The sequence below is a fragment of the Argopecten irradians genome, chromosome 11 (assembly GCF_041381155.1).
Source record: "Argopecten irradians isolate NY chromosome 11, Ai_NY, whole genome shotgun sequence".
NCBI classification, from domain to species: Eukaryota; Metazoa; Mollusca; class Bivalvia; order Pectinida; family Pectinidae; genus Argopecten; species Argopecten irradians.
In genome coordinates this window covers 41736830-41750294 of record NC_091144.1, presented here as the reverse complement: position 1 = coordinate 41750294, position 13465 = coordinate 41736830, and the positions used below count along the sequence as shown (strand labels likewise).

Below are 13465 nucleotides of genomic sequence, written 5' to 3'. Positions count from 1 at the left end.
GTACATCTCCAGATGGATATATCAGGTGAAAAGGATTGCTTATGAGCAGTCTAATTATCAATCTGGGGCGAAATGCAAGGAGATGGTCCATGAGGTTAAAGCCCTTACGGCTTCTTTGCCTCTCCATAATGGGTCCTGGTTCCAGGACATCATGTCTGCTGCCTTTTGGCGTGGTCAGGCTACTTTCACTGACTTTCGCCTCAAGTCCCTGTCCTCTCATTCCGATGGACTGTTATCCTAGGGTCCTGTGACGGCCCAATCTGTGACTGTTCCTCCTCAGCAGATATTTTATATATTTGTAGTTTTTAACTGTATGCGAGCAGGCATCACAATGATACACCTTTTTCATGAGGAGGTATATCCAAAATTGAAGGAGAATAATTCGAACCCAGTTGTTTTCACTACAAGAATTATTATTAAAGAAAAATTATTAAGGTTATTGGGAACTGCCTGAAATATGGATAAAACATATGAGCCAGCTTTTGATGTTTACTGGATCCGGGAATAAGTTTTTTTTTTTAATTAATGGGGGAGGGGGTGGGGGATGGGGTGGGTCATCTCGCTTCTTTTGCTAAAAACGATAAATCTATCCTTTTATAATGCACATATGTTTAGACAAAGAGTCAGTTCAATTCAGAATAACTGTTACAATGTGTGTTGACAGAATATTTGGAGTTTGAATTTTTTTCTTCAGCATATTCTTCTCGGTGGAATTGGGGGGGTTCCCTCTCTTTTTCCCCACCTCACTCATGCGATATATCTTTTTATAGTACACGTGTGTTTACACAAGGGTAAGTGCAATTCGAAATGATTGTTACAAGGTGTTTTGTCCAGCAATTTTTTTCTTATGATGAAAAATATGACATTTATCGATTTTTAGGGGGAAAAAAGCTAAAAATTTCATTATTTTTCCGTCATTTTACAAAACTGAGAAGACTAAACATCATTATTATATTATCGTATTCAGCATGTTTCAATCATATTATAAAATGAGTTTATTTGCCTCTGTGTGTTGTTTGGTTTGCTATCTGTGCGCGTATATACGAATGTGTCATTTTGGCCAATTTTGATAACTTTTTCGGGGGGGGGGGGGGGGGAGTTCCCTCTCTTTTTCCGACCTCATTGCTGCGATCTATCTTTTAATTGTATACATGTGTTTTCACAAGGGTTAGCGCAATTCGAAATGACTGTTACAGGGTGTTTTGTGCATTAATTCTTTTACTTGTGATGAAAATTATGACATTTATCGTTTTTTAAGGAAAAAAAAGCTGAAAATTTAATTGTTTTCCCATTCATTTTGGCCATTTTTGATAACTGAAATCCAAGATGGCTGCCATATGACCGCCATGGGACATTAGTTGTCAATGGCAACAAGCATAAAATGAAACTAGACATCATATCGGCCCTAAAAAAACATGTTTCGAAAAACTGCCAGAGGGGTACATAGGAACCTATTTCTCCTCCCCCACTAATTGATGGTACTATTTTTAACTTCATAGCTATATAGGGGTATGAAATAAATTTTGTTTGCAAACTTTTGTGACAATCCGCGGATTCACACAGTTTGCAAACAAAATTTCTTTCATACCCCTATGAAGTTAAAAAATAGTACCATCAATGCGTGTTATAACGTCACAATATATTTCCAGTTCATATTACATAAGAGCAAGAATATAACACGGGTGAAATTTATGTATTTATCTCGACCTGGGGCTGAGGAACCAGATAAATCAAACGGGTATTATTTAATAAGATTCAATAATAAGATTTAATGAGATATTTTATGGACGCAGGCAAGTAGCATGCCTCTATGTCCATATCTCATACAATGAAATACAATGAAATGATATCCATGATGTAAAATTAGTAATTAAGTGATATCAATTATTAAATGAAGTTAGTTAATTGGGACGCCTGTGTTCCATTTTATAGCTCCCCAAGTGGTTGTATTTAAGTTCCAAATTAGCCCAGTGCTTGTCTAGACTTATCTCGAAGTCTCTTATTGTTGTTGAGTTTATGATTTTTAAAAAAAAAAAAAAATTCTGGTAAACTGTTCCATATATCGACAGTTCTAAATCCAAAGGAATATTTCCGTATATCTAACTTGCAATGTTTTTTCATTAATTTTTGTGAATGACCTCTCGTCCGGGATGCGGTATCATGCTCAAATATTCCAATTGTAACCCTTTCGTCTTGGAAATTGTTCATTATCTTGTATACATTTATGATGTCTCCCCTCAGTCTCCGGTAGGATAGTGAAGGTAATCCTACTCGCTTTAATCACTCGCTATTGGGTAGATCTCTAAGCCCTGGAATTAGTTTGGTTGCCCTCCGCTGTATGTTCTGTATGGATTCCAAACGCTTGCAGCGTATTCTAAATGTGGTCTTTCTAATGCGTTGAAAAGTTGTTTAAATGCTTTTTCATCTATGTATACAAATGATCTTCTTATTAGTCCAAGAATACTATTGGCTTTATTGACTGTTTGCTGAATGTGTATAGAGAAATTTAGATCCTTGTCCACATGCACTCCTATGTCTTTTTCCGATGATATGTTCTCAAGATTAATTTTATTACCTCCTGCATCTGTCATGTGGTACTTCCGACTTTCATTGCTTTTTCCTTTTATAGTTAGAACCTTACATTTCAGCGGTAGGAATTTCAGTAGCCATGTGACTTAGTGTTTCCCACAGCCCCGATTAGCATGGCGCCGCGCCGTGCCCTTTTTACCTGACGCCATGCCCCTATGACATAACGCCGTGCCCTGTTTGTCCCCAGTACACGTTTACTAAACTACCAAAATGCCAGGCAGTGACTTGTTAATTAAAGTAAGTAAACAAAAGAGGTGTGACCACTTCCTGACCACATGACCAACACACCAGTGGCCCTAATTAGCAGCCTTGGGCTATTTCCACCTTGGCTTGTGGTGTCACTTTCACGTCTGTGTATTAGGCCGAACAGTTACGTAAGCTGAAGTCAAGCAGCCGATCGGCAGCCTAGAAAACAAGCAGCTGGCCTTTCATTAAGTTTTATGACTACAGCTAGTGAGCACAACAAAAACAAATACTGCTTACAAATGTAAATGATTTGCTCACGTTTTTAATGTTTAATAGGCATATCTATACTGATGAATGTCACAAGCTTTGCAATCGTAATGGCCGCCATTTTGGGTATATTGTAATAGTCGATCCGGATTCAGTATTTACTAATATTCATATTTTTAAAAATGAGAATGGTATATTTTTTTTTAGAATTTCGGTGTGAATTTATTTCCGGACAAAATAAACTAATCATAATAAAATAATTAATAGCAAATTAATCTAAGCAAATTAAATTAAAAAGAAATTTACTTTTTTCTCTCTCAGATAAATTACATTTTGAATACTACTTTAACAATGATCTGTATTATCTTAATTTAGTGCTTGTAAATTTAAGAACATTATTTCAATTTATTATCCATTATTTTGAAACATGGTAAACTTATTCAATTAAATTATACAGTATTTTTAATATTTCAATAAAGATATATTAAAATAAAGGTAATAGGATTGAAATAAAGGCATTATTCCCAATCTTTTAATTAATATAAATGAAATTTAGATCTTTCTTGTGAATCAATTATTAGTCATGATCATATGATCGATAGATTCCAATTTCCAAAATCATTTTTTTACCCAGAATAATTAAATAAATGTCCTGATATTACTTAGAAACTCAGACAGTTTAAAGCATTTAAGTGATATTAAGTTGAACAAGAATTAAATAAACAACAAGACAGTGTTTGACCATTCTTGCAGTTTGTCCAAATCCGATTGTAAAGCCTTTTTATCATCTTCATTTCTAATTTCCCTGTAGATTTTGGTGTCATCGGCGAATAGGAAAGTATTTGATGTGGTATGCTCCGGTAAATCATTTATATAAATCACAAATAAGGTAGGACAAAAGCCCCCCCGGACAAAAGCCCCTTGGGACATAAGCCCCTAGGACAAAAGCTCCTCCGGACAAAAGAAACTTAGGATAAAAGCCCCTCCGGACAAAAGCCCCTTCTTTATAAAATAATTTAGTTTTTTCTTATATATTAAAAAAATATTTATCTGCTATATGGTACATTTTGATGTTACTAGAGAAGAGTATCAAACATAACAAAAAAACATAATTATGATGTGATCATTTGAATTCTTTTCATTTTTGAGTTATAGATATCAAAGAAAGTTTAACAAAACATGTACACATATGTATATACATAGACATTTGAATGTTATATATACAAGAAGCCATTAATGTTTTCTTTATAATAACACACCTACCAGGCTTACAGCTTGATATTTGCATGCATAGGATTATGTAGATAATTAGGAAAGTATGTTTAATTCCAAAAACATTTTTATCATATAGTGTCATAATTAGTGTAACATCAAAATAATTTTTACTTTTTTTTTCTATAAATCATTAAATCAATTTATCAAAATTTTATCAAAATCCCAATAATCCAGTAAATTTCTATATTGTGTCTTATTATTAACTATATTTGAAAAATAAAATTATTTAAAAATGAAAATAATTTTTTATTACTATTTTTTTATCTAATCTTTTTTGAAAAATGAAGGGGCTTTTGTCCTCTTTTCCATTAGTATGGAGGGGCTTTTGTCCAAGGGGCTTTTGTCCTAGGGACTTATGTCCTAAGGGGCTTTTGTCCGGGGGGGGGGGGGGGGTTTTGTCCGTACCCCACCCAAGACACTGCCTTGGGGAATTCTGCTCAATACTGGATAGTCCTTTGATGATTTCCCATTCACTATTATGCGTTGCTTTCGTTGACTAAGAAAGTTTTCCACCCAATTAACTATTTTCGCGTTTATTTTATAACTTCGTAGTGGCGATTAATCTCTTATGAGGCACTTTGTAAAAGCCTTAATAAAGTCCATGTAGACAACGTCTATTTCTCCTCCATGGTCCAGAATATCGGTCCAATCTTCTAGTACCATCAATAGTTGCAGAACTGTTGACCTTTTTGCTATGAATCCAAACTGTTTAACACTGAATAGATTATATAGGTCCATATGGTTGACTATTGCATCTCTGATTATCTTCTCCATTGTCTTTCCAACTACACTTGTTAGGCTCACCGGTCTGTAATTTCCTGCATCTGATTTTGAACACTTCTTGAATATAGCCGTTATGCTGGCTTCCTTCCACGCCTTAGGTACTATACCTCCATGTACTGATTTGTTGAAAATTATACGAAGTGGTTTACATAGAATTAATTTTAGTTCCTTTAGTAATCTTGGGTGTATCTGGTCTGGACCCTGTGATTTGTTACTGTCCAAGTTCCCCAGCAATTTCATTATTAATTCCTCGGTACATAAAAGTTCATTAGAGTCATGTATGATTGGCTTAATATCCACAGTTGGCATATCTCCTCTAGGTTCCTCTGTAAAAATACCACTAAAAAATTGTGCAAGTACTTCTGCTTTGTCCCCATCCAACACAGCAATTTTTCAATCATCTCCGTCTGGACCCTTAAGTTCTGAAATCCCTGTTTTTACCTTTCTTTTCGAGTTGATGTATTTCCAGAAACGTTTCGGGTTTCTTTTGACATTTCCTGCAATGTCTTTCTCCATATCTCGTCTCGCCTTCCTCAATGCACCCTTTACCTGATTTCTGATTTTAGTATATTCTCTGTATTTCGACTCTGTTCTCACTTCTAAATATCGCTGCCATGCCCTATGTTTTTTTTTGTTGATTTTCTTTCTAATGTTCTCGTTCAGTGGAAGGTATGGTTTATTATTTTGCGTTGTGCTTGTTGCCTTTTATCATAGGGATATGTTTATCTATACATCTATTCAATATTTCGATGAATGGGAGCCTACCGCATTACATCCCTTTAACACTAAACCGGTAGATGGCGCTGCGCCGAAAAATCGTCTGGGTAGTTCCGGTTTACCACAGCCATTGTAAACAACTTAGTCGAAGGATAACAGCCGAAAATATCTTAGCGGAAAACCAATATATCTTATTTGTCAGCTTAAACCATACAAATCAGAGGTAAGTCGACATGCATACATATAATGTGTGACCTTTGTGTGAGCGTTTACTTTATTCGATTTTCAATAAATGGCGAACGGATTTGAAGCTTTCGTGAATTGTGATCGGCCCGGTACATAGGGCTACGGAACGTACGATACGCATTTGAAAAGACCTATATTAATTAAAAACAATCAATCAAACATTGGATGCTTATATACATTTTGTATTTCAAATGAAATCATGGTCATTTTCTGTGTTATATTACAATGCATGCGTACGTATTGCTTCAGTCTGGTCATATTATGTAGGGTGTTCCTATCTTATTATCGTTCACATGTTACGATTTCCTCGTTGTAAAGCATAATAAAATGTATTTAAAATCATTAAATATATTGCATTTGTTATGGAAGTTTCAATCAAACTTCATATTGTTCTTTTTTACATTATTTCAGTGTCAAATGTAAGTCATGGGAGGTGGGAAACGTTACTGTGTGCTCTGCTCTAAACACGAAGGACAGACTTTAGACAGCGGTGAGAAAATTACATTTCATAGAATACCATCAGGAGAGAGTGATGACAAAAAGAAGAGGAGGGCTTTATGGTTACAAAGAATTCGATTAGTGAGACCTGATGCACCTATCGGACCTGGTACTAGAATCTGTAGTCTTCATTTTGAGAACAATATGTGTAATAGAGACTCTGTGCCTACTAAACTTAATCTGAACACTCCACAGAAAGTTGTTCTACCAAGACGGCCATTAGTTCGACTTAGCACTAACAACAGAGAGGAAAATATGGATCCATTAGACAACTATCAATGTACATCAAATACCACAGATACACAGACAGACATGGTGGTGATGCAGTCAGTTTCTGTGCAGTCTTCATCGGTTCAATTGTCTTGACATAGCTGCACAAACACAGGGTCCCGAAAGAAGACCAGCTGTAACCCAGACACCAATACCCCTCCTAAAACCTGAAGATATCCATGGTGATGATGAAAAGACCAGAATGTATACTGGGTTTCCTAACTATGGAACATTCTTTCTGTTTTTTCAAGTTTTTCTTAAACATGGAGCCAGCAAATTAGCCTACTGGGAAGGTGAAAAAAGAACTACAAAAGACCCAGTTGATAGGAAGTATACCAGCGAGGACAAAGACAAGCCTGGGAAGAAACGTACATTAAGACCCTTAGACGAGTTTTTCATGGTGTGTTTGAGACTCCGTTTGGGTCTTACTCAAAGTTTTCTGGCTGACTTGTTTTGTGTATCAGTAATGACAGTATCCAGAACTATGAATACATGGATCAATTTTATGTATGACCATATGAAGTCCCTGATACCATGGCCAAGTAAGGAACAAATACTCAGTAACTTACCCAGTTGTTTTGCAGAGATGAGTCAAGTCCGTATTGTGATAGACGCAACAGAATTTTTTTGTGAAAAGCCAAGTGGACTTGAAGCTCAATTTCTGACTTGGAGTGAATACAAACATCACAATACATTTAAAGTATTGATAGGGGTAACACCAAGTGGACTTGTTTCATTTGTATCTCGTTTGTGGGGTGGGCGAGCCTCAGACAGGCATATTGTTCAGCAGGATGGCAACATGTTTCTCCCAAAATTAGAAAGTGGTGACATTATACTGGCGGACAAAGGTTTTACTGTAGGGGATTTGTTACCTGCACATATTGGACTCAACATGCCACCCTTTGTTAGTGCTTCACAACAAATGACACGACAAGAATTTTTCAAAACTCAGCAAATTGCTGCTCCCCGAATTGTGGTAGAAATGAAAATGGAGCAAATAAAAAATTTCAAAATTCTACAGACTCTCCTTCCGCTGTCTGAAGTTCACTTGGCAGAACAAATGATTATGATATGCTGTGCCATGACCAACCTTTATGATCCATTGTTAAAGTAATTATTAGTTTTAGTTAGATCTGAAAACTATATTTAACCTACTGGGTAAACTAACAAAGGTTGTTTTGATCCTAATACAGTGTAACTTGTCTAAACCGGATGTCACCAGCATATCTGGCCGATATAGTCAGGTTTCCGGTTTTATAAGGTTTTGATTATAATTACTTTAAGTTGACATTATAGATAATTCAATTACACTATGCCTAATACACAGTGATCCAGATTTTACTGTATGTTCATTATTATATATAACTGACTTATTGTTCTTTATAAAAATGTAATGAAATACATTATTTTGCTGCATTATATCTATAAACCTTTAATATTTTAATGAATGTAAATAAACTGGGTTTTTTTTCAAACTTATAAATGAAGTCTTGTTTTCAATTATTGTAAATGAACCAACCAACATTTACAGCTTACTGTCAGTAGACTGTAAAACTCTTAACAAATATGTAAATAAATAATCAACCACTAGCCATTGATAGTATATATATAGGAGTACTCTTAAGGTTATCACCACAAAAATGAATTTGTTTTTCCAAATAACACTATGATACTTGATACTAGGATACTATGATACAACCAGTGGATATGCAGGAGCCTTTCACCTTTGCCATAGTAAGAAATAAACCTCCAATGTGACTGCAAACACCAGAAAGTCCTGCTTTGCAGTTACATGATGCATTTATTATCCTGCCAGTCTGTTTAACTAGCGTTCCAAAGATATTGTAATGCTCGCGAACCTTTCCACCAGCCACTGAAACTTTCAGACGCATACTTGGTTTACACAATGCCTTAACCATACAAAATTGTGATGTCTCATCCACATTGTTGAACTGAATGTTATTAATATATTGTTCACTTGAAAACTTTTTTGCTTTCCGTAGTTGTCGGTTACAATTTTTATTCATCCCAGTGATTGGATTCTTTTCATAAAGGAAATAGTTCTGAACATCTTCTTTGCGGATTGGTGGACAATTTGTTGTGGTAAGGTCCTCCAAATCTAATGACAGTTCATTTTTATTGGGGAGGTCTGATTTTGGATCATTGGAGGTACTGTCGTTATCCGAGCTTGAAATGTCACTTTCACCAAAATTGATAGCTCTGTAAATTCTATTTATAAGAATATTTTTGTTTCCAGTTTTCTTTAATTCCCGTTTCATCAGCCATTGTTGAAGTGATTTTTTAGACCATCCATTCAAATCCTCTAAAGATAGTGGGCCATCTCTGGTGTCTTCATCAGAACTTGAGTCATCCATTACTAAAATTATAGTAAAAAGGAGTTATAGGATTATTCAGCAAATGCTATCACCACTTGTTTTGTATTGAATAAAATAATAATTTATATGCTCTATATCCAGTAAGTACCTCTTGATCATGCATGTGAGGAATTATGATTTAATACATATGCCAATAAAATAAATTATATTATCATGACAAGCTGTCTCTGATCCTAAAATTGGTAATTTATATTTTCATTTATTACTTTTGAGCTAGTGGGTGTACATTTTATGTAATGTTGATCTATGACACCTGTCAACGATCCCTGGCTACAATTTCGATTAACACATGCGGTGTTTTTCACACCTCGATATTACAACATGTCCGACACCAGGTAAACAGGTAAAGGTATAGACCATCATCTGATCATAAATCAACACTTAGCGGCTGTAGTTTTGCTCACTTGACATTCATACACAATTAAGTACACCAGTTAATTAAGCTGCCTTTAATAAATCACATCTGACCAGGTATATGTCCTGTAAACTTATTGTACAGTATTATATTGATTAAAGCACACGTCTCGAAGTCAGCTGGAATCCGGGACTAGGCATATGCATCTCTCACTCTCTACGCGGTAATTATACACATCCTGTTTGTAAATTGATACTATATCAAAATGAGTTTCAACTAGAACTCTTGTCATTGATTAGTAAGTTATATTTTTACACATACCTGTCCGAGTGAACAACTGATGAATGTAGAATCCGATGGCGTTGATAAATCGGTAACGTCATGTTACCCAAATTGGCACGCTACCCAAAATGGTGTGATGAATATGGCAATACACAAACCCTAATTGGGCGTAAACATTGACTTGGTCATGGGGAGGTCCAGTATCTTATCAGGGTCATTAGAGCAGGCTGCTGACCTGGTACTGAATTCTATAAATAGGTGTATGGAATCCCTAGGCATTATCTCTCCGGACAATGACGGAGATGGCCGAACACTTGGACTCGCCCAATAACCTTTCCTCCCTCTCACCTTGGACTCACCAATGAGTATATATAAGGGAGAAGCAGTGGCTAGATTTTTTTTTCTTTTCTCTCGGCTTTGATTTGTTTTCACCTGGTTGATACATTACAGTAATACTGGAACTATACAAGGAAAGGCACAGCGGGTATGTTATAGAGTATAGAGACCTGCCTGAACAAGGCTTCCCTCTTCCTCTGTATACACCTTGCATGCTTACTTGTAGTTAGTTGTCGCCAGTGTCTCCTTGAGCCTGAGTTTGTAGGCTGGGGTACATGTATAGAGCTGTAACGGCGGAGCATGTGTATGCATGGGGTGAAAGTGAGAGCTCAGTTTTTGAGAGCTCATTTTGGCCTGTAGTGGCCAGCAGTGCAGCTCGGGTCAGTGTGTGTATGTTTATACACAGAGGACACGGCGCTGGCTACAGTACTATTGCATGTAGTCACTGTAGGGAGTTTTGAGAGCTCAGTTTGGCCTGTAGTGGTCAGCGGTGCAGCCGGGGTCAGGTGTGTATTGGGGCTAATACACAGAGGACAGGGGCTGGCTACAGTACGAGTGTACATTGTGACTGTAGGGTACAGCAGTGTGGTTTAACACTGTGGGGGAGCGGTAGCTATAGTACTGGGTGTTAAGTACTTAGTGTTCCGTTGTGGTGTGGTAAAGCACCACGGGTATTTAGAACAGCACTGCAGCTATTTGAGAGCTCATTTTATTATTTAGGTGAGATACTTGGTAGATGGTATAGGGAGGCCGAGCAAGGACATGCTTGTCCATACCTGTAAATATATACTTTCTATTGTCATAGGTTAGGTTGTAGTACATAATGTATGTACTGTATTTTGGTTATGTTTGTTAGTTAGAATATATAGCTTAAGGAAACCATTTTAGTGTGTAGAACAAGTATATTAGTATTTCATGTAAGCAGCATGTCCTGTAGATATTCACTCTGTACATTTAGGTAGGCCCTTTCTGTATATATTGGCAAACGGGCTCTTTGTTAGTTTGTTAGTTGATGAATACTTATAACTGTTGGGATCTTTGGTGTGACAGACTGAGATCGGACCCCCGATACGTTTACACAATTTGGTGGCAGCGGTGGGATTCCAATAGGTTATAGTAAGATTTGTGCATGCAGTTTTATTTTTTATTTTGCCTTAGTATTATGACAATAGAAATAGGATTTGTTCCCGTATGGGGTGTTGATGATAGTGGTAACTGGGTTATAAAGAAGTACATTCGAATAGCTGACTACATTGAGTGTCAGGCTTGTTATTCCTATGTGAAAATTGGAGAGCAACATAACTGTCCAGGTATCTAGGTTGTTTTGTTTTGTTTGTTTTTGTTTTTTGATAAACATTTCGTTGGGAAGTAACTATCGACAGAACGGCAGTATGTCGGATGAGGACTTGCCCAACTATGGTGCACCTTGCCCTCGGGAGCGGGCAATACTTAGGTCCATTTTCATTCAGCCCCTTTACAGTAAAATCATGGTTGAAGATATCCTGATGATACTGTCGGTATTTTGTGTAGGTCGTAGATATTGAGATTCTCTGGGTTTTGCATTCTCAATGCAGACACTTCAGGGGATATTTCTACCCCTGACAGTTGCTTTGTACAGGATATAATTGCGCACGTTGAGCACTGGAAGAGTCAATGAAAGGTGATAATTGACGACGAAATAAGGAACACATTGCAGGATGAGCTAAGATTCGCGCTTGCTCGAGACATCAAAATTCTAACACTACTGACCATTTGAAGGAACAGAAAGGCGACACCAGAACACGCTACCATCAGCCATCGCGTCGGCCGAAGGTCTAGAGCATACTAGGTCCCCGGACGTGTTTCGGTTCTCAGAATCTAGAAAAATTGTCAACTCCACACCTAAGGTGATAAAAGGAGAGCATGTAACCAAGAGGAAGGCTCCTAAATTAGGTTTTGCTTCCTTGGGCTTGCAACCAGACGATAGCGAGGCCGATGATGAGCTGGGCCCACTCTTAGTGAGACCAAAGACAATATCTGTCAGGGCTGCGACTTATGATGGCTCAACACCTTGGAAGGACTATCTGTCACATTTCGAGGCATGTGCTAGGATCAATAGATGGTCTGACACAGAAAAAGGTCTCTACCTTGCTGTAAGCCTACGAGGACATGCACAAGGAATCCTCGGAGACTTACCTAAGGGAAGACAGGAACATTACTCCTCGTTGGTGAAAACTTTGGAGGATCGCTTTGCTCCTCCAAACCAAGATGAGTTGTACAGAATACAGCTACTGGAGAGAAGACAGAAAGCAACAGAATCGTTACCAGAGTTAGGCCAGGCAATCCGGCGACTGGTAAACTTGGCATACCGAACAGTCCCTAGTGATGTTAGAGAAACGCTAGCTAAGCAACAGTTTATCGAGGCTCTTGTAGACTCGGATATGCGTATTAGGATTAAACAGGGGAGACCCCAGGACCTGAATGACGCAATCAGACTTGCAGTGGAGCTAGAAGCGTATAACCGCGCAGAAAAACATAAGCGGGACGGATATGCACATGTTAGAGGGACCGTGGTAGAAAATGAGTCGGAAACGGAGAGAGGAAATAAAAACACACCAATGGCCAAAGATATGCTTGGTCAAATACAGAAAAAGCTTGAGGAATTACAAAAGGAACTACATTCCCTAAAAATGGTTAAAAAGCAACAAGATCAGTCAACGAATAGTCATTGGAAAGATCAAACTGTAACTACCAAGACGTGCTACAAGTGCGGGGAGACTGGACATTTTAAACGGGATTGTCCTCAGTTGAGTAAAGAGCGAACGCTCAAAAATAATCCACACAATACCGCCAAGCCAGTCAGCACCAGAATAAAGGGGATAAATAAGAAGACAGAGCTTGGAGTCTCCTCTGCAGCTTTGGAGGCTGGGCTCTATTTAAATGCTGAAGTACAGCATGTAAAGGTTAGGCTCTTGGTAGATACTGGAGCTACAGTGACTATTTTATCGAAAGCAGTATATGAGAGCATCCCGGAGGAGGATCGTCCTAAATTACAGGAAGTAACAAAGGATATTGTTGCTGCAAACGGCGCTGAACTAGAAGTACTCGGGAAAGGGGAATTCTTGCTGAAGCCGGAGGGTTGTAATGATATGTACACTGAAGCGGTAGTGGCCGAGATTAGCACAGATGGCTTACTTGGACTCGATTTCATGGCTAGGAAAAATGGAGTGCTAGACCTCAGAATGGGTAAATTGACTCTGGATGATACTCCAATGGACATGAAATA

General features: G+C 37.6%; 1 protein-coding gene across 1 annotated transcript; it reads left to right on the top strand.

Annotated features, from left to right (window-relative positions):
• The first annotated feature begins 5915 nt into the window (after nucleotides 1-5915).
• Nucleotides 5916-8210, top strand: LOC138335599 (uncharacterized). Its single transcript, XM_069284768.1, has 2 exons — nucleotides 5916-6040; nucleotides 6475-8210. The coding sequence occupies exon 2, from the start codon at nucleotides 7034-7036 to the stop codon at nucleotides 7943-7945; it is 912 nt and encodes a 303-aa protein (XP_069140869.1). The 5' UTR covers nucleotides 5916-6040; nucleotides 6475-7033; the 3' UTR covers nucleotides 7946-8210.
• Nucleotides 8211-13465: the final 5255 nt, after the last annotated feature.

Excerpts from the sequence above, each read along its gene's own strand:
- LOC138335599 (XM_069284768.1), top strand. The coding sequence starts at position 7,034 with ATGTATACTGGGTTTCCTAACTATGGAACATTCTTTCTGTTTTTTCAA.